Source organism: Nannospalax galili, unplaced genomic scaffold (assembly GCF_000622305.1).
Source record: "Nannospalax galili isolate Female #2095 unplaced genomic scaffold, S.galili_v1.0 scaffold406, whole genome shotgun sequence".
NCBI classification, from domain to species: Eukaryota; Metazoa; Chordata; class Mammalia; order Rodentia; family Spalacidae; genus Nannospalax; species Nannospalax galili.
This window is the reverse complement of record NW_008357033.1, coordinates 7199559-7220703: the sequence shown is the minus strand read 5'-3', so window position 1 is coordinate 7220703 and position 21145 is coordinate 7199559. Positions and strand designations below refer to the sequence as shown.

At 47.2% G+C, this 21145-nt stretch overlaps 1 protein-coding gene across 3 annotated transcripts in view; it reads right to left on the bottom strand.

The window, feature by feature from the left end:
* Positions 1 to 21145, bottom strand: part of Ift122 (intraflagellar transport 122) — a 73208-nt gene that overhangs the window by 10334 nt on the left and 41729 nt on the right. For all 3 annotated transcript variants that reach the window (XM_008854919.3, XM_008854918.3, XM_008854917.3), the window contains 6 exons: positions 15412 to 15552; positions 11400 to 11453; positions 8696 to 8857; positions 4389 to 4555; positions 1948 to 2119; positions 535 to 637 (listed from right to left, as the gene is read on the bottom strand). In XM_008854919.3, coding sequence (XP_008853141.1) covers positions 535 to 637; positions 1948 to 2119; positions 4389 to 4555; positions 8696 to 8857; positions 11400 to 11453; positions 15412 to 15552 — 799 coding nt within the window. The remainder of the gene's footprint in view (positions 1 to 534; positions 638 to 1947; positions 2120 to 4388; positions 4556 to 8695; positions 8858 to 11399; positions 11454 to 15411; positions 15553 to 21145) is intronic.

Sequence of the window (21145 nt, the reverse complement as noted above, 5' to 3'; positions counted from 1 at the left end):
TATTGCCTGCATGTATGTGAGTGCACCCGTGTCATGCAATGCCTGCAGAGGGCAGAAGAGCCTGTTGGATACCCTGGAACTGGAGTTAGCTGCCATGTGGGTGCTGGGATTTGAACCCGGGTCTTCTGCAAGAACAACCAGTGTTCTTAACCACTGTGCCATTTCTCCAGCCCCCTAAAGGCAGATTCTTTTACCTCCTACAACTTCAGTTTTCTCATCCACAAAATGTTAATAACAATAGTACCTGCACCAAAGGGCATCCTGAGGCAAACATGCTAGACCACAGACTCTACTAGGTAACCACTGAGCTGTGGAAGAGCTAGGACCTGTCCTGGACAGGGGAGCAATGAACCCAGGGGGCGTGGCTCCAAGACTCATGCTCTTGCTCTAATGTCTTTTGCCAGAAAATGTCTTTTGTCACATGCTAGGATGAAGCCACCCATCCTAGGATCTGCAAGAAAGGCTAAGTACTTCCCTGCAGCCTGTCTTAGCAGCTCTGTCCACCCCTTCTACATCATGCAGTCTGTGCCCTACCTTTCTGGGCTTCCTCAAAGCGGTCATTCTCTGCTAGCCACTGCGCATAGGGCACGTAGATGTCATCCTTGAACTCAGGGTGCTTCTCACCCAGAGCAAAGGCCTAGAGTGAGGAACAGAGACATTCTTGATGAGGCAGCCCCCACAGCCTGAAAACATGGCACTTAGCTGAATCTGTTAAGGATGTCATATTTTGCCAGCCTGACAACTCAGAGGGGGAGAGTGCTGCCCCCCCCAACCCCCTCCCAGCAACACAAAAACAAACCAGCTCTTTGAAAACAAAAGGCAATTAACAGCAATATGCAACTGACTGGATTCAATAACAACACAGTCTGTTTCTGGACCACAGAAGCAGCACAGAATCGGAAACATTTTATTTTGAGGGTTTGCGTGGGCTCCTGTAGCGCTGCAAACAGATTTCTTTTAATTGCAGGCAACACCTAAAGAAACAGGATTGACATTATCATCATCACTGCTTACTAGCTGTCAAAGATGGCTGTGGACACAGTGCTGCATGAGACTCGATGGCTGCTTCATCAAAGCCCCACACCACCTGCCAGGCCAGGAGAGTAGCAAACAAGGTATGGGGAGGGTCTAAGATGCTCTAAGTGAGGCTGCCTCAGGCTCTGATACACTTAGCTCCAGGGGTCATTATGCCTCTGCTCCTGGCCTGCCTTTTCTTGTCAGCAACATAGTCACCTCACCAAGTAGTCACTCAAAGGAGATAGGAGTCAGGTTGGGTGTGGCTGACTCAGAGAGTACCCTGCTATGGCTTTATAACAGACTGCCATGGTGGGTGGATGCCTCAAAATCTCTCTGCGTGGTGCTGTCTCCAGGGCAAAGGCACTGAGGGGCTGCCATGGCTGCCCAGTCAGCCTCAGTCTCTCTGGCTTGCCTGGCTGATTCTCCTCATTGGTCTCTCATACCACAAGAGTCTGGGAAGACTGGAAGAGAAAGACAAGGAGGGAACAGCCACCCCTAAAACAGCTCTGGCAGTATCTGAGAAATATGGTTGCCATTTTCTGCCAAAATGCCACACAGCAGGTTCTAAATGTCACACTGAAGTGTCTCTATTTCAGAGGTGAATGTGAAGCTGAGGTGCTGGTTAGAGGTGGGTCAGAACAGCAGTAGCACAGGAGCTGTTGTGTTGATATGCACAGCCTTAGGGCTGGCCCAGAGCTGGAAGCCAATAACAATTTTCTGAATGAATGAAGGAAAGAACAAATGGAAAGTGGCAAGGCCTGTCAAGATTCTCTGGTTCAGAGGTTTTGGGGCAGTCTTCTGACTGCCAGGCCAATGGCCTTTCCATCCTGAGGGCAGCTCCTTTCCTTCTCAGCCCCAGCTGTTCAGTGCACACCTGCTTATGGTCTATGGCTCAGGCAAGGTCCCAACCCAGCAAATGTGCGCCCTCACCTCATCCCAGCGCTTGGTGTCCACGTGCAGCTGCACCAAGGACTTCAAGTCACCAATCTTCAGGTAGGTCTCAGCAGCATAGCCAGGGCTGTCCAGCTTCTTGAAGTAGCCTGCGCACATCAGCAGGGGCTCCCGCTCAGCCTTGTCCAGCTTTCGAGCAATGTCGATCAACCTGGAGAGGTAGGGAGTGCAGGGAGGGCACCCTGTGAGGGCTTGATGGAGGAAGCAGTGGGAGGCCTCTGTTTTATCAAGGGTAGGCTCTGCACCTGTTCATTCTGCTGTGTCCCATGCTAACACGGTGCTGTGGCCCCTGGGATGGGTTCCACAAGGCAGTTATGGAGAGAATGGAACCACACTCTGGAACAATGCCAGGGTCCAGGAGTAAAGACACTGTACCTCATGTGCTTCTCATATGAGTTACTTACTGATCCAGTGAGATATGCTACCAGGTACCAGGATGGTCCCAAGAACCTTCTTCCCATATGTGGTCTGGTGGCATCTTCCCCACCCTAAGAAATGGGTACCAGCATTCCCACTTTGCAGATGAGAAGACTTAAGTCTAGGTAGAGTGTGAAGCACCCCACCCAGGACTCTACAGCAGGAAGTAGTAGAGTGCTTATCCCAGCACTGTCAGGAATTCTCACAGGAAAGCAGCGGCTGGGGTGTGAGAATGCCTCAGCAACTGGTATTCTGGAAGAAGAGGCAAGTGTAGGGCTTGTCCTGGGCCAGGAGAAAGGCAGGAAGTCCTGGCTGCCTCTTCTTGGCCAAGGTGCTAACGACAGGGCCTAGTGGCTCTCACCACATCTTGCCAATGGTAACTGGTCCTCCTGCTACTTGTGGGGACATGGGCAGGATGCAATGTGTTTTGGGGGTCTGGCTAGCCCAGGGTTTGGAGTAAAACCAGCTCTCTCAGGGTAAGTGTTCTACCCAGCCTGCTCTGTGTGAGAATGGAAGAAAAGGCTGTAACAGATTTGAATCTCAGACAGGCAGGCTCAGGGAGTCCTGTCAATCTGCACATAGAATAATAATGGCATCTAAAAATAACACTGCTCAGCAGAGAAAAGGACACGTTTTTAGGAAAAGGTGGTGCAGGCAGCCCTCTAGAGCCTTAGAGTCCCACTCGTCAAACCCGACGTCTGGGGGCAGGGGTGGGGGCGGGAGGGAGAGGGAGAGACACCTGTTACAGTCAGACCTGGAAAAGGGACAGAACATGCTTAATATCTTTCTTGAACTAGTTAAGTGTCCTCAGGGGAACCTGATACATAACACTTGCAAATGAAAGTGACATATGAAAAACTAGTGGGAAAAATGAGAGCCCTCAGTCTGTCTGGCTTGCATCTGCAACCACCCCTTTTGTAGAGAGACTATCTGAGGGCACAATCTGAGCCTGTATCTTTTAAGACACTATTCCTAGATAAGGTGTAGGTTATCCATAAAGGTCCCTTGGTGAGAGGCCCATGCACCACCTACTTGGAAGGGCTCAACCAACCTGTTCTTCTCCCCAAGGCTTTGCTAGACCACAGGCTTCGGCCTGTGAATCATACAGTTGCTTCCAGAACAACAAGTGACCTTAACACTCAGATTCCTTCACTGCAGTTGCCCTTTGCTCAGTCTTCTTTTGCTAGCTGGGTGGTATGCATGGGTATATCCCTGTTTAAGAGTGAAGCCCACTGTCCCTGACTGGGCAGGCTCCTGGAGGGTCTGGTATACCAAGTCCCAAGAGGAAACCATCATGTGGCCACACAGCTGCACCCCTGACCTGCTCTTCCTTCACTCTCTATCATGTACCTGACCTCCACTCCCTCTGTTCCAGATCTCCATTCTCCCCTGGGGCTCTGAATCCCCCACAGTCCATGCTGCACCTCCTGCCTGCACTCCTCCTAATCATCTCTACCTGAACATTCAAAGGGTCACTTCATGGAAAGATTTCTAAGAGAAGAGGTCACAGTTCCTCCTGGGCTGTTTTCCCTCCCTGGATAGATGAGAGCTTTTCTTGTTCATTTCTCTCATCCTCTGTGTCATGGGCATTGAAACCACCCAAATCAGAGTCTGAAGCTCAGGCCCACAGCTCCCCGCATGCTTGGCCTTTGAGGATACATGTGTTCCTTATCTTGATTCTTTCATTTTCTAATTTCATAAACTAACCTGGAGGAGCAGGGAGAATTAGAGGCCCATAAGGTCAATGCAGTGCCTAGGGTGTACTGCATATACACCAAAGGTGGCTCTACATCTAGGTGTGTCTCCTTGGTCCTTGCTACCCTTTCCCATGATCCTCAAAGGCAGTACAGGCTTGTTCAATCTAAGTCTGCCAGAGAACCCAGTTGCTTTCAGGTTTGGTACAGATAATTACAGAAATGCTGTTTTTCCCCTTGTCAGTCAAACCCAGCGCTGACGTGACAGGACTGGCTGCCAAGTGCTCTTGGGCAGGGGCTGAAACCTACATGTCAACCCAGCCATGGTTGCCGCTGATCTCTATGGCCTTGGTGTGCTCTCCTGCTGACATGTACATCTCCACTGCGGCTCTGGGTTCATTGATGTTCCTAGCCCAGTCAGCCTGCTTGGTGATTAGCATCTTTGATTCTTTGGGGTCTCCAGATCCAAGGAAATCCTGAGGAAGCACAACAAACAAAGACACTCCAGATTAGGACTTCCTGTGCCAGCATTATGTCAGCTCCTGAAAGTAGAGTAGGGAAGGGCTCCACTTGGCTGTGTAGGCAACCAGGATGCTTGTGAGCCTAGCTGTGCTGAGTGTGGGCAGTCCCAGGTGTCCAGGAAGGGAGTCTATGGGTCAACCACGGGTGTTCCTGGGGCCCAGGGGACATGTCAAGGACTGTGGTCATCCATGTTTCCTCCCCTTCACACTATGCACACTTGTTCTAAACACCTTCCAGACTGCAAAGTGGAGGCATGACCAGGTTACTTTGTGACCTTCCATACAATTTGATGTAAATGTGACTGGTTGCACAACTGCAAATATTCCCTTTCTAATCCCTACTCACATACTAGGATAATACCAAACACCCCAGGCTCCGGGATGAATGCATGATCTTCTAAACTTCCAAAATGATGCACAGAGTTCTAGTTGGTTCCGTTCAATGTGCCCTCCCTTAGCCACCACCAAACTGTTTTCTGAAACATTCTGTGGTCTGAACTCAGATCATTCTATTGGCTTTGCCCCCAAGATCTGTGTATGAGAGGCAACAGGCAAAACCCTCTCCGATTCATTGCTTCTCAGCTGAGTGGCACGAGGTTTTGTCCTGAGGACAGGTCTGCAGGAGTGGGAACTTGATCCATGGTGGGAAGCAGGAAGGTAGAGGTGGCTGAGATGAAAGAAGAGGGACCCATAGTTCTTCTTGGAGGCTTAGGGAGTAAGTTGCAGAGCCTGGGTTCCTTCCAAGCCAGGGGTTGAGGGCCACGCCCAGCTTCCTTAGGTTGACCCCAGAATGCACAAGAAACAGCTTCAGCCTCTTTTCAGGACAGGGTTGCCAGCACAGAGCATCAGTGCTATTTTTTTTCAAGGTGGGGCTTTTAGAAGGAGAAATTAGGAGGCATATAGCCCAGATCTGCATTCTAGTGAGAAGTGGTTTGTCTTAGGAGAATGTACCCTGCCAAGAGTGCTCTGTGTCAATCTCACAAAGTATAAAAAAAAGCACTCCTTTCCCCGTGATTAACACTCATTTATGAGGAAAGTGCAGTCAACGTATGCTAAAAACCCACTTGAACAATTAGCTCATTTCTTTTTCCATTTGCTTGCAGGGTAATTATTTAGCCCCCAAAACGATGTATTAGGTAAGTCTAAGATAACTAAATATTTCAGAAAGGGGAGGAAGGGCATCGTTTATCATGATGCTGTACACAAATAAAGATAGAGCCATCTTGAGCTGGCCGTCCTCTGGAGCACACAAAGGAGAAGAGGATGGGGAGCCATGACTACACCTGACTGAGGCCATTACAGACACACTTTCCTCTTGGCAGCTATGATAGCATCAGTTCTTCATGCCACACAAAGCTATTTCCTGCCTGGCTGGCTGTATGCGGTTCTCGGCAGCAAAGACAGGCATTAGAAAAGCACAGAAGTGTCCTTCAAAGGAACTTCAGCAATTGAGTGCTCAGTGGGATGACTGAGGGAAAAAAGGCCAGAAGTGAAGAGTGGGCTACAAATGTGGGACATCTCCCCAAGAGGACCACCTGGGCACGTAGCTCACTGGCTTGTAGGAATGTCCCTGACAGACGGCACATACCTCTAGCCCAGCAGTCCAACTCAGGGGCTGCAACTTAATTCAAGCTGAGTCTAAATGGTTCCTTTAAGGTTCAACAAAGTGGGTTTTCAAAGGCTTTCTGGTTCCATGAAGCTAATTTGCACATTATCTGGGGACTACAGCAAAAACTTTGTCCTGAAGTGGACAGAAAGAGGCTGTGCTGAGTGATGAATGAGACTAAACAGAGTTCTCATGCTCAGTGATTTTGATAAGGGCATACTACATAAGAGTTAAGAGCATTATAATTCCCTTTATCACCATATAAACATGTCACTTATCCGGAAAGCATACAATTTATTTGTACGTGGGAATGTAATTTAAAAATTTTCCAAAAACCAGATTGAATCTTGGGAAGCAATTTTCGAGTAAACAAAAACATGCCATGTTAATAAGCACTGTATCTCCCCACCCCCAACATAATGTGTATGTGTGTACACATTTTCTCAAATGCAGTCTACCAGGCAAGGGAGGGGAGACTTGAAATGAGACCAACCAACTTGGAACTGTGATCAAAAATTAAAACCAAAACAAGCCCCAGAGTATTTACCTTCATGGAGAGCCAGACCAGATGGAGTGTGTAAATGGGCTGCATTGCTGGGTGGGAGGCTATGGGTGTAGGAAGCACAGGCGAACCATGAGGAGCCCAGAGTGTGAGGCAGACGTTGACTACCAGTGAGAGGTCTGAAGGTCTCATGCATGCTAGGTACTTATTCTACCACTGAGGTGCATCCCTGGATATAGGTTTGTGTTTTATTTCACATTCCTCATCTTTCTTTCTTTTTTTTTAACTTTAAAATTTTTTTTATTTGTTTTTTTTATTTTATGTGTATGCGTGTATTGCCTGCCTGTAGGTTAGTGCACCCATGTCGTGCAATGCCTATGGAGGTTAAAAGAGAATGTCATATCCCCTGGAACTGGAGTTACAGACAGTTGTTAGCTGCCATGTGGGTGCTGGGATTCAAACCCGGGTCTTCTGCAAGAACAACCAGTGTTCTTAACCGCTGAGCCATCTCTCCAGCCCCACATTCCTCATCTTTCTATAGCTCAGTGTTTGTTAGGGTTTTATACATTATTCCGTGTAATTCTCAGAACTACACTAAGCTGTAGCTCTGCTGGGCTCTGAGGGGGAAATGGAGGCTCAGCTACTTGAGGAACCTTTACCCCATGGCTCCTGGGAAGGACTCACATTCACAGTGCACTCTGAATGCCAAGGAGGTATTTTCAATCACAGGATGGCAGCCTACTTTTGGAGTCAGAGACTCCAGGAAGGACAACAGTCCCACTATTTGTAATGCCTAAATTCTACCTCTGGGATTTGTCCCTTTTAAAAGGCTTTGTCCCCAGCAAAAATGTCATTATCCGAGAGCAGAGATGCACTGGTTTCAGTGTGCTCACTGTGAGCATTTCATGAAACCCTGCATGTGTGATGATGGGAGCGTGGCAGAGGGTAAGGAAGGTGAAATGGCAGAGGGAGCTGAAGGCTCAATCTGAGGCATGAAGAAGGGAAGCAGAAGATAGGGCCCAAGGTGCTAGTCCCAGTGTGGGATGAGCAGTTAACTCTTGCTCTGAAACAGGGAGCACCAGGATCTAACAGACAGGGGAAGTACAAGAATGGAACCATTGTTAGGCCTAGACAAGTGGGAAAAAATGGGGACAACTTTCTATCTTGAACTTATGAGCTAGATGATTGCAATTAATTCAATGGCTGAGGCTGATGACTCACTTTGTATGGTTCTAGGAGCCTTCTCTGGCATGATTGGGAAAAGCAGGTAGACAAAGTCCCCTCTGGAAAGAACCCTGATGCTCCACACACCCAAGGTTCTTTTGATGGAAGCTGAGCTCCTGCTGCCTGGACTGTGCTGGGCCTCTTAGTGGACCTCATTCTCATATGAGCCCTCAGGTCCAGGAAGCTCCTCTCCTACATGTATCTTCAAAGGTCTAGAGCTACTAGGACTAACCTTAAGGAGCATCCCTCAAATGCAAAAGGGGAAACTCCTGCATAACCCATCACAAGAAAGTCACTGCACCTGCCAGGCTGTGAGGCACTTGACACTAAATGAGGTAGGAACTATCAGGCTGCTCAGAGCAGACTCTTGGGGAATGCTGGCTCCAGGGCACTACAGGATCCTACCTTGTGGGTAGGACTAGCTTGTGACTGAGAACACTGATTCTTGGTGGCTCCTGACCAAGGTCTGAGGAAATCTGTGGCGATATCCCTGATGCCCTGAACCCTCAGCACCTGATATGCTCACAGCCCACAGAGCTGAACTGCCATGTTCTGTATCTTTGATGTCAGTCTTCGGGATTAGCTTTCAGTCAGTTTCAGCCAGTGGCCTTGAAGGTCCCTATGTTCACTGATTTGCCCACCCTCTTTCTGAGGCCATTCCTATTTTCTGTCTGCCCCATCCCTTAGGATACATGACTTGGACACTGCAGGTCAGAACCATGGGATCCCGGTGGCATGCTGGGCCCAGAATGCAATGGGTTACCTTGGCATACTCGAACATGCAGAGGTCAGTATACATGTTGAGTGCGAGGTTCTCGTGCCCACTCCTCTTGTACAATTTGGCAGCCTCGTGGAACTTCCCCTGGTAGGAAAACACATCTGCCAGAAACAGGTCATTGTTGGTCTCTCCCCGCTTCTTCCTCTCCTGGAAAAATGAGAAGCACGGGAAATGGCCTCCAGAGCCATGGGCAGGAAACAGCCTGTACAAAGGCTAGCTGCTGCTATTTCGAGCTGAGAGCCTGGGCCTTCCTACCAGAGCCCATGCTTGGCTCCTGGGCTGCTGTGTCTCACCTATGATTCTGTTGGGAACACTGGACAACAAAAGCAGACTTTTTCCAGACCACTGAAGATCAAAGAGGTAAACCTTTGTTTGTTCAGTGGAAATGCCTCAGGGCTGCTTTCCTGTATGTTCCTCCAACCACAGCACAGCTTGGATAGTGTGCACCATTGAGCCATGGCTAATCCTTGAGTTCCCAAGATCTCCCAAAGCCCCAGGAGTGGGTGGCAGAGCTGTGACCCACAGTGATAAACGACAAGAGGAAAGTTTAGAGAGGAAAAAGAATCACAAATATGACTATGCTCCTCTTTCTAAGAGGAAAGACACAATGTGCTAATGTTCACGTCACACCACAAAGCCTCCACTGCTCTCAGTGACACCAGGAACATGAAGTATTACAGCGAAGGAAGCTAAGATGCAAGACAAGGCATAGGTCAAGGTCAGAATTCTGTATCCCAGAATTCTGCCATCTGAAGCAAAAGATGGTCCCTAACAGAACATATGTGTGCACATGTAGGTGTATACATGTAAGTACATGTACACTTCACAGTGTTGAAAAGCACTGCACGTTTCCTCCTCTCATGTTGGGGAACATTCATCAGTCTACAGCTCAAGTATTTGTAAACAGTTGCTAGCACCCAGTCCTCATCCCCAGCAGTTGCCTTTTACTTGTTTTCTATCAAGTGTATCATACTGGAGGAAGATGAGACACGGAATCAAACTCCTAGACAAGCTGGTGAAAGTTTTAACAGCTGGAGAGAAGATGCCTCCCCAGTGACAGAAATAATAATCATTAAAAAAAAAAAAAACAAAAAAAACAAAACAAAAAAAAAACCTTTCACACAGTTCAGGCTAATCAACCAAATAGCTGACTTCTAACACTTGGAAGTGAATTAAAATATTGCAGTGAGACAGGTTTCAGTAGGTGTAGCTCATGGGCTTTCCCTACTCTATTCCACAGAAGAGCACTGTGTTCATCAGGAATGTGTCAACATGGATGGATTCTTTCTCTGCTACCAGTATGTGACCATCTCATCTATCCAACAGGAATCCACCAAGAAACATAGCTCCTAGGTTCAAGCCCTCAGAGCAGTTTCTGGGATCATTGGCGGGCACTCTGCTTTTCTCCAGAGACAATTCTACATGTATGACTGACTTCTCACCTCACAGATCACTAGCAGAGGCAGATATTCTGGACTAAGACATGACAAATGACAAGGGTTGGCACTCACAGAGGCTAGTTACTTTTGTACAAAGAAAACTAGTGTTCTGTAGCTTTGGATGAAGAAGGGAACATGGAGCACCATACTTGAGATTGGCAGAACTAGAAGCACAGGGAGATGGCACCCAACCGCCCCTTTCCCACACAGGTGGGTAAGCCTCTAGGGATATAGATGACCTATGACCTGCTGGGGGAGATGGAGGACAGGGAGGGTTCACAGGGAAGAGGTAGTAAAGCTTGGGGAAAAAGGGGAAATGGCTTTGAATTTCAGCTGAATTTCTGACCATAGCCCCTTGGAGGTATGACACATCCTCTCTCTAAATTTCAGTTTTTCTCCCCTGAAGCAGTACCCGCCTCATTATAGTAAAGACTGTGTACATACGGATCCTACTTTGGTACACATGGAAAAGACTGGACAATCGGTAGCTACCATACTGATGGGCCTCCCCTCATCTCAGCTCTGCCCCCTAAGCCCTGTACAAAGCTGTGCTCTACACCAGGCTAGGCCCTACATTAGGCTGTGCCCACAACAGGTGTTTACTCTGCTGAACTGAATTAGAAGGACAAGACATTTGCTGATTTCTTCACTGCTTCCATCTGGGAACTCAAATGTGTCTCACATTCCCTTAGCCTCACAATAAATCTGTTCAGGAGAAAAAAAAATGTATGCCTTTTTACAGACAGACAGCACTGTGATACACAGAACTTAAAAATAGTGTCTCCCATCACCCAGAAACAAACAGTGCAGTAAGAAACAGATCCCTTAGCGACCACAGGCCTTCTGGGTTTGGAGGATAAGGCCAATGTTCTCAGGCAGAAGTGGGTGCCTGGTAGCTCTTGGGGCAGCCCAGGTGCATCTGGGAAATGCCTCCTTCACTGGCAGATGACTGGACTCTAGGAGGATGGTAACCAGCTAGCCGCCAGCCCAGTGATACCAGGCTCTCAGAGCCTATCTCTGCCTCCCGGCAGTCCCAGTGAAAGACCGATGCCATCTCACAAACAAGAAACCAAAGCCAGGAGAGATCAGAGGCCTCCTTCCTCACTTAGCCTACCAAGTGACCAACTCATGGTGCTATCTCTGTGTGTGACCACTCCACCCCTCCAGAGCAGGCACCAAGGCCTGTGCGCCTATGTCCTCAGGGCCACTGCCTGCTATGTTCTGACAAGGAAGACAGCTTCATCCATTACCTCGATGCTGCTGATCAGCTCTAGGTATCGCAGGTCCTGGACTCTGGTGAACGCCTATGGGGAGGAAATAGAGAACACAATCAGCTGCCTTCTTGCTTTCCACAGGCTTGTGGGGGTGGGAGGCACATCAAGCTCTAGAAACAGAACCAGCAAGCAGGGAAGGCAAGTCTGATTCATCACTGTATGCTTGGAAAGTGTGCTACCCAGCAAGTGTGCAGCTTCATCCCAAGGATTAACCCTCACAAAGAATGGCAAAGAAGCCCTAGGTGTAGCAATCATTTTGGGATTAGGTAAAACAAAACTCTGATCCTGCAGTCTGCAATTGAGTCCCTTGTAAGACACTCTGCTCATAAGAGGCAAGTAGGCTGGGCTGACCTGAGTCAGCAGCCTCTGCAGAGTAGGTGAAACACGTCTTGATGACTTGGATGGAAGCAGCAGACAGCTCTCCTGACCTGATGGTGCTATGCACACATGGAACATAGAAGGAGAGGAGGGGTAAGGTGAGGAAGGAAGGATGGTTTCCAAAGGAGGACAGGCGGGAACACATCACCTTGTCTCTAGATGCCCAACTGCCACATAAATCCTGAGCATGCCTCCCCTAGTTGGACTCCCAGCAGAACTAGAGTCTTTAATGCACATGTTTCTAGAAGGTTCTGAGGGTCAGACAAACTGGTGCCAGTGAACTCTCTTTTGCTGCTTTCATGTTCTGCAAGGGGCTTAGGGGAATTGACCTTCATGCACTCTGCTGGCAACATTTCTACCCAGTTGTGCTTTCTCTACTGTCCATTTCAAACAAACTGATATGTGCCCAGAACAGCAGCTACAGAGCCCTTAAAATGCAGCAGCCCTGGTCACCAGAGGCCTCTAGGTAGCTGCATGGTACCCTTCCTCCTAGAAGGACTGGGGGAAATGACAAGTCATTTACCTCCGGATGCCTCACAGATGACTACAGTGTGACTTCAATCTTTTACCCTGCAGGGCCAGCATCCTATCAGAGGCTGGGGACCCAGAAAGGAATTCTACTTGGTCTCTGTCCCCTTCCCCAGTTCAGGGGCCCACAGTGGAAAAAAAAGGAGCTAGGCAGATTAAACAGAGAGCTAAATCTCCCTGAGCCGAGAGCTCCACAAGCATGTCTTCCCCTAGGGAAGACACACTCCTTGTCTGAGCATATGCAGTAGCAGACAGCAGGATTAGGCAAAGTACTGGCTAAGGAAGCAAGTGCCTGGCTTCCTTCCTTCCGTTCTTTGTTTTTCTTTCTTTTTGAAGCAAGGACTATGTTACCTAGGCAGACTTTGAATTCTTGGGCTTGAGGGATCCTCCTACCTCAGTTTCCTGAGAAGCCAGGGTGACAGGCACATTCCACAGTGTTCAGTATGTGGATTTTCTTGAAGAATTAGTAAGAATGAATAAAGCAGGCAGCATGTGAGCAAAGGGCCTGAGGGATGGTGCCAAAGGTCTTACAAACTGCCTTCCAGACCCGGGTTTCCCGAAACAGAATCAACAGACTCAGTTCCCTGGCATAAGGCAGAGTGGGGAAAGGAGACTTAGGTCTCAGCCCAGCTCTGAGGCTTCCAGATGGGACCTTGAGCCTACTTCCTCACTGCTTCTAGGCTCCAGTGCTTTCTTTGTGGAGAGGAAAGCAAGCGATGCCCTCTCCAGGGGTATTTCTGGGTTTGGGTGCTAGATTCTTGGATTTGAGAAATCCCTGAGAAATCTGCCCCCAACTTCCTTCGGCCCTGATATCCTGCAGTCAGGTTGCTGGTTGGAGTGGTCAGTCACAAGACTGTGAATAACCTCCACAGAGGGAAGTGGCGGGGCAGGGAAGCAACTGCGGCTGGCAGCACTGAGAAGCTTCACCAGTGCCATCTAGTGGGGATGTCCCTCTAGGCCAGGACCGGCATGGGGAGAAAAGCCAGTGATTCAGGTTTGGAATTAAATATTTGCAGTGGTCTATGGTGAAATTTTGAAGATTTCCTAAATAACATGTTGCCCATAAGAAATATATACACGATTTCTATTTTTCAATTAAAATAACTAAAGAAACACTGTTCTAATAAAGAACCCAGTGCCTTAATATATCATGATTATTCTCAGAGAGTATTCTGGGGTACAGGGTGAGGTATGAAATGGACGGGAGGGTTATAGCCCAGTTTCATTTCCTTCTCTTCAAACATTTGCTCAGCAGTAGACTAAGATGGTGCACTAGGCAGTACAGGGCGATACTAACAAGCTGGCTACTTGGTTCTTGATGAAAAGAGGTAAAAACCTAGAGGGAAGATGGGTTTCCAGATTAAAAAAAACACAGTACATGCTAGGAATCCATTGTTACTCTTCACCATCCTGGCACTTCTGGGTGGGGCTAGGGAAGGAAGCTTCTCTAGGAGAAGCTGCCTTTCTCCCCTGAATTCTTTTTTTTCCTGGTCTTTTTGAGAATAGTGTCTCCCTGTAGTTCCAACTGGCCTGGAACTCACCATGTAGACCAGGTTACATCTGCCTCCTGAGTGCTAGGATTAAAGGTGTGCATCACCATACAGAGCCTCTCCCCTGAATTCCTAAAGCCCTCACCTAATACTTTGCCAACACTTATTGGTCTAAATATACAATGGAGATAATTATTAGGCAGGGCTCATTTTCCTTTGTGTGCTATGGATGAACCACAGCCTTGTGCATGCTAGCCAGTGCTCTACCACTGAGCTGTGCCCTCAGACCCTTGTGATAGAGTTATTAGCATTTGCACAGTCACTCCTAAACTCCCTTTTACCAGGCCTGGGGTGGCCTCAAGACTCTGTGAAATTCAGGAAGGGCACTTTCCATTCCCACACTCCCCCCACTTTAGACGAAGGGGGGCCAGGCTGAGAGAAGAGGTTGAAGGGGTCCCAGTGCAGAGCTGGCTCTAAACTGAGCTCTGGTCTAGTTACTCTCTTCATGCCTAGCAGTCTTAACTGTAACAGGAGGTGGGCATCACTTATATCTGCAGGTCCTTTAACACCAGCCCAGAAGCATGGGCAAAAGGAGATTCTCTACTTGGCAGTGGGAGAGAATGAGGGAAAAAGGAGGGGGGTGGGGGGACAAAGCCTGTAAGCCGGTCCTTCCCCTTCCTCAAGGTATCAGACAAAAACCTACTCCCAAACACACCAGAGCTTTTTTTGTATGTACAGAAAGGGTCAAATGCTTTCAGAAAGCCATTTCTTTAGCTTTAACTGACTAAACCAGGAAATGATACAATGAAAGTCCATGAATCATGCCTTGAGGGTGTGGGACCAGACCACATGCCTTTGGAATAAAGAGCTCAGCCACCTCTTCTGACATACTAAGCCAGTTACAAACAACTGTAGTGTGATAAATAGCTGGTGCTCATACCCAGCCCAAGAGCTGCTTGTTTACTGAATGCCTGTCATGTGAAAGCTTTTTTTAAAAAATATTTATTTATTTATTTATTTAAGGCATGTGCCACCATGCCTGGCTTATTATTTTTATTTTATATGTATGTGTGTATTGCCTGCATGTATGGAAGTGCACCTATGTCATGCAATGCCTGCGGAGGTCAGAAGAGGGTGTTGGATCCCCTAAAACTGGAGTTGCAGACAGTTGTTAGTTGCCATGTGGGTGCTGGGATTTGAACTCGGGTCTTCTGCAAGAACATTCGGTGTTCTTAACCACTGAGCCATCTCTCCAGCCCCATCATGTGTAGGCTTTTATCTAGGTTCTTTACATAAATAATAGCTAATAAGACTGACAGTCAGAATCCACCAGATGCTTTACTGGCATTATCTGCTTAGATCTTCCCAAATTTGTGGGGACAGGGCCTAGTCTGCCAAAATCTTCCAGAGAAACAACCTTGGGAAGTCTGTGAAGGCCCACTGTGAAGGAGTGCCTGAGAGCAGAACTCAAGGCAGTCTGACTCTGAACTTATTAAAAAGTAGGCTTCTGCCCTTCAGTGTCACCTGGATCCCTTCTGCCTCAAGAAATCCGCCAAAGACCAAATTGTGGCTCATGCTGACTAGATGCCTACCTTCTTTGCAGTTTCAAACTCTAATCCTTCTAGCGCTTCCATGGCCAGCTCACGCCAATCAGTGTCTGTCACGCCCAGGCAAGCAATCTGGTAGGCTTCTTTGAACATTTTCCTATCCAGGTACTGGTACATTGGAGCAGACTGCAGTATTTAAATATATCAAAAAGAGAAAGAAGATTCTGTTCAGAGCAGTGGAAAGAGCTGGATTCCAACCAGGCATGCCTCCAGATGTGTGTAATACACCACAAGGCCCACCACACAAGGCCCACCACTCCAGCTGTCAGCTGTCACTCAGCCCCCTTTACAGTTTCTCCCAGGCACACCTGTGTACCTCCTTCCTGCCACCCCCTCACTGTAGAGCCAGTGTTTCCAGAACACACTTCCTGCTGTCCTCTACCTACCCATTCCCCAGGTCTGCCTAACTGTAAGATGTCATCCTGTCTGGTAAGGCTCTGCCCCTCCCTTCCCTAAGGGAAATGCCTACTTAGCTTTCAAGGGCCTGTTACCAGGTCCCCCCTGGAAACTTCCATGCCTTCTCCTCATACCCCAAGGAGAGGAGTCTGAGCTGTTATGGCCCTCTGTGCAGATCTTGAGCTGAGCTCTAATTCCAGGCCTGTCTCTGGGGTGAGACCTAGCAATTTGCTGTAGTAGCCTCAGGGTTGTTCTTACCCCCAGCAGGCCTTCTATCCTAGTCTAGAGAAGTAACTTGCACTACTAGGACGGAGATGTCTGGAATGGCCTCTGTTCTTGGAGGAATTGAGCCTGAAAAAGGTATGGATATAGAATTTGCTCCTAAAAACCAAGGAGGCTCTAAAGACAAGTCTTTGAGGTCTCTGGTACTAAGGACCAACTCTCCTCTAAAGATGGAGCTGCCAAAGAGTATTCCCTAATGATTCTTTTTCTAAGGCTATGAAGAACCTCCAACAGCCTTGTGTATGGAGGTGTTAATACCTCTGATAATAGCCCAGGAGACTGAGACTTGGGGAGGATACCTGACTTGTCTGAGGACACAGACCTGGCAAATGAAAAAATGTGAGGCTAAAGCAAGAGGTGATCTGACTCCTGGTCCTGTATGTGTAGCTGCACATGTGTATGGGCATGCATGAGCACACATCAGAGCAAAACTGGCCTAGGTGTGAGGATCTTTAACAATGAAAGACCCTGTCTTGATTTGAGGCCCATCAATCTGCTTCAGGGACCTGCGTCTTCCTTCTGGATTCTCAGGCGGTGAAGATCAATCAGCCAGTACCTCTTTACTAATGGTTTCCAAATGTGGAGTTGAAAGTGTTGTTTTCATTTGAGGCCTTTATCTTTGACATTTCCGGTCCCATTTTTTAAGCTTTAGAATTGAAGGAAACCTTTTTCCTTTCAAGCCAGTCTCCCCTCTGACAGCAAGATATGACTGTTCCCAAGGATTTGTCTTTCCTATGGTGCCACACCATTCACTTCCCCCTCACTTTTGGGAGACAGCTGAACATAGGCCGGGAGTGGGTGAGCTAGAACCCAGGCCTGGCTCAGTCACATCCTAGCCAGGTGCCCTCTGGGTGAATCTGAGTAAAGCTATCTTCTGTTTAGACACCATGTCCAGCTCAGGTTACTGTGGGCAAATGAGAGAGGTACTTTGAAAGTGACAGGTAAGTGACAGAAGGCTGGAATGCTTGCCAGACACTCCAGACCTCTCTGGGCTCTGGTTTCATCATCTCCTGGAAGTTTTCTTAAACTCCACCAGCTCCACCCCCACAATGAGCTTCTGTTTCTAGACTCTTCATACCTTCAGGTCCACGTTAGTTCTGTTTTGTGGCTTTTGCTATTTATGACTGTGTGTAATAAGAACAGGAATTAAGACAGGCGAAACCTGAAAATGGGCATAATTAAACCCACTTTAAGCTGGCACAGTGGAGCAGCCTGTACTCTCGGCTACTTGGGAGGAAGAAAGTGCGAAGATCACTTCAGTCTTGGAGTTCAAGACCAGCCTGGGCAACATGGCAAGATCCTGTCTCAAAAAATAATTAATCCCATTTCACAGAAAATAAGTGAGGTCTGAAAGAATGATCCAAAGTGCTCAGGATGCAACTGGATCAGATGGCAGAGTTGGGACCCAAACCCAGTGCTTTTCCCGAAATGCAAGACTTCCCACCATGATGACTGCCTCATGACAGAACATTAAAATGCAGTGCAAGTTGAGGTGATGGACTAGTAACACAGGGAGGGAGGCACAATCTGAGTAGGGGTTTATAAAATACACTAATGAATCAATCCCCTCTGAGTAGCCCCTTAGCTGGCTGTACATTCCAAGTGTGACATTACAGAGCCTGACAGGCTTGCTGCTCTACTTGGCAGCTGGAACACACCGGTTCTTGCACAAGATGCTGTAAATTTCGAAAGGAAACCAAAAATCCCAAGAGCAAGAATGGGGCTTTTTGCCTGGTCTGGAGGCCCAAACCGCAGGATGGCTGGAGGCAGAAGCATCAGATGAACAGCCTTTGTCTCTAGATCGCCTTTCCTAATGCTTGGCAGCTCTGGCTTGCTACATCAGCAGGAAGACTGATGGAGAATTTGGCTATGGACTCTCAAGGTCCTGGCAGAGGGAGCCCCAGCGGCTCCTCTGGCTCCTCTTGGCTGGTCAGAGTCAGGGAAGAACAAACTACATTTATTTTTGAGGTTAGGATGGCAATCTTGGGAGAAAACTTTTTAATAAGCAAAGCCCACTTGGCACAGATGAGGAGGAGTGGGTTCCTAGTAGATGTTGTGCCTGGGTTTGGGTTGCCGATGGGGAGCAAATAAGGACAGAGGGGAAGCATTCAGTGGGTATGGCTTGCTCCAACTGCCACCATGCCACACTCCACTCCCATCTCTTCTGCTTTCTCCTTTTCTCCTTCTACTAGTCACATCAGCATTCACTGCCATTCCTGGAATACTCACTCACTGTCAGATACTGGTATGGACTGCCCCAGTAACTCCCCAGTAACAAGTACCAAGAGCCTTGGCTCAGGGGAAGAAGTAAGTCCAGCCTGAAGGCCAGGTGTGTGCAGGCAGGTGGACTGACAGAGACTTAGCTAGAAAGATGCCCCCTATTTGCAAGAGCAAAAAAGCTGTGAACAGTACAAACATCCAACAGCAGGTGTTGGTGAATGAGCTGTGGAACACCCATGTGACAGGGGTGCTACAGTCATTACAAATAAAGCTGGGGGTATACAGCAGGGCATGGTCATAAAAGGGTAGTTCACCTCCAGAGAGTCTGGAGTACAGAAACACGTATTCTGGGCTATACTGTGGTACAGAGAACCAACTCCCAAAAGATTTCCTCAAACCTTCATATACCCATGTGCTCACACTCACACATATATATCATACAACTGGATTACAGTTCTGCAAACTGTTACTCTTGGGGAAAGTAGAAAAAAATGTATAAGGAATCTCATTATTTCTTATAAATATATGTAAGTCTACCATCATTTTCATGTTTGAAGATGCTGGTGAAATACATTCATTGACATGGGACTCTGTTTCCAACAGATTGCTGAGCATAAAGCCAGATTGCTAAGTGCGTTTTTTTGTTGTTTTTTTTTTAATTTTTAAAAAATATTTTATTATTTTTATTTTGTGTATGAATGTATTGCTTGCGTGTATGTGAGTGCACCTGTGTTGAGCAATGCCATGGAGTTCAGAAGAGGGCTTTGGAGTCCCCTGGAACTGGAGTTAAGGACAGTTTGTAGCCGCCATGTGGGTGCTGGGAATTGAACCCGGGTCCTCTGCAAGAGCAGTCAGTGCTCTTAACCGCTGAGCCATCTTTCCAGCCCCTTTTGATTGGTTTTTAATGACAAAGTCTTGCTATGTATCCCAGGCTGCCCTTAAACTTGAAATCCTCCTGCCACTGTCTCCCAAGTGCTGGGATTATAGGTATGCATTACCATGCCATGTCAGATTGCTAGTTTATGGCCAATAACCAATCAAAGGATGGGTCTGCGATAACTAAATGTCAGGGTAAAAGACGATAGCACACAGGCTGGCAAGAAGGCTGACAAGCAAATGATGCACTTGCTACACAAGACTGATGACCTGAGTTTGATCCCTGAACCAGAGATGGAAGGAGAGAACCAACTCCAAAAAGTTTTCCTTAGACCTTCATATACACGTGTACTCATACTCACATGTATATGCATCATGCAAGCACACTAAATTTTTTTCATTAAAAAATTTTAGAGCAGGGCTGGCGAGATGGATCACTGGGTAAAGGTGATTGTCACCAATATTGACTACCTGAGATGGAGCCCCAGGACCTACATGGTAGAAGGAAAGAACTGATTTCCACAAGTTGTCTTTGACCTCCACATGGATGCTATGGCATGCATATACCCACACTCATACACAGAAAATAATTTAATTTAAAATTTAAAAGAAAATTTTAAAACAAAAGGCAGCATAAAGTAATTGAAAGTTCCATTCTCTTAGTCCATAGTCAGTAAAATAAGTACAGCAAATCTGAGGTTTCATTTTTATGTAGCAATGCTTATATAGATGAGTCAAGAACATGGCTGAGAAATGACTCAGTGGTTAAAAGCACTTACTATCTTGCAGAGGACCCAAGTCTGGTTCCCAGCATTTACTCAGGCAGCTCACAACTGCCTGTGGCTCCAGCTCTAGGGTATCCAATGCCCTCTTTTGGCCTCCATGTGCACACACACACACATACTCATATATACATGGAAACACACACATACATGTAAATAAAAATAAAATAAACCTTAGCCAAACATGGTGGGTGGCACATTCTTTTAATCCCAGCACTTAAGAGTGCAGAAGTAGGCAGATCTCTGTGAGTTCAAGGCCAGCCTGGTCTACACAGTGAGTTCCAGGCCAGCTGGGGCTACTGGGAAACCCTATCTCAATAAATAAATAAATAAATAAATAAATAAATAGATAGATAAACAAACCTTAAAAAAGTCAAGAAACAGCATGGTGGCACACGCCTTTAATCCCAGCACTCAGGAGGCAGAGGCAGGTGGATCTCTTGTGAGTTCGAGGCCAGCCTGGTCTACATAGTGAGTTCCAGGACAGCTGGGGCTACAGAGAGACACTGTCTCAAAAAGACCAAAAAAAAAAAAAAAAAGTCAAGAAACAATCCTTATAGCATCATTCCACTTCTGTTTAAAAATGTTTAAAGTTGGGGCTGGAGAGATGGCTCAGTGGTTGAGAGCAGTTACTGCTCTTGCAGAGGACCCAGGTTTGATTCCCAGCACCCACATGGCAGCTACAAACCATCCTTAACTCCAGTTCCAGGGGAATACGAAGCCCTCTTCTGACCTCCTTGGCACTGCACAACATGCAGGCAATACACTCATACGCATAAAATAAAAATAATATTGAAAAACATGTTTAAAGTCATACACTCATAATTGCACATTAAGCATACATTGTATATGTATAGAGAAGTCTATACATATCATAAAAGTACATTCAAAGTACTTAAGAATACGCCTCAGGGTGTGGTGGTGCATACCTACAATCCTAGCCCTTGAGAAGCTAAGGCAGGAGAGTCTGAGTTTGAGGTCAGCATGGTCTACTTAGTGTTCAAGGTCAGCCTGGAGAGGACCTCATCTTTAAAAAAAAAAAAAAAAAGACTCAATCGACATTAAGTGTAAATATAATTGATTTATTTGGGCCAACTGTATGGTCTTAAACACCCAAAAGGAAAGTATAACCAAAGAGTAAAGTTATTAGTACATTTCTCTTT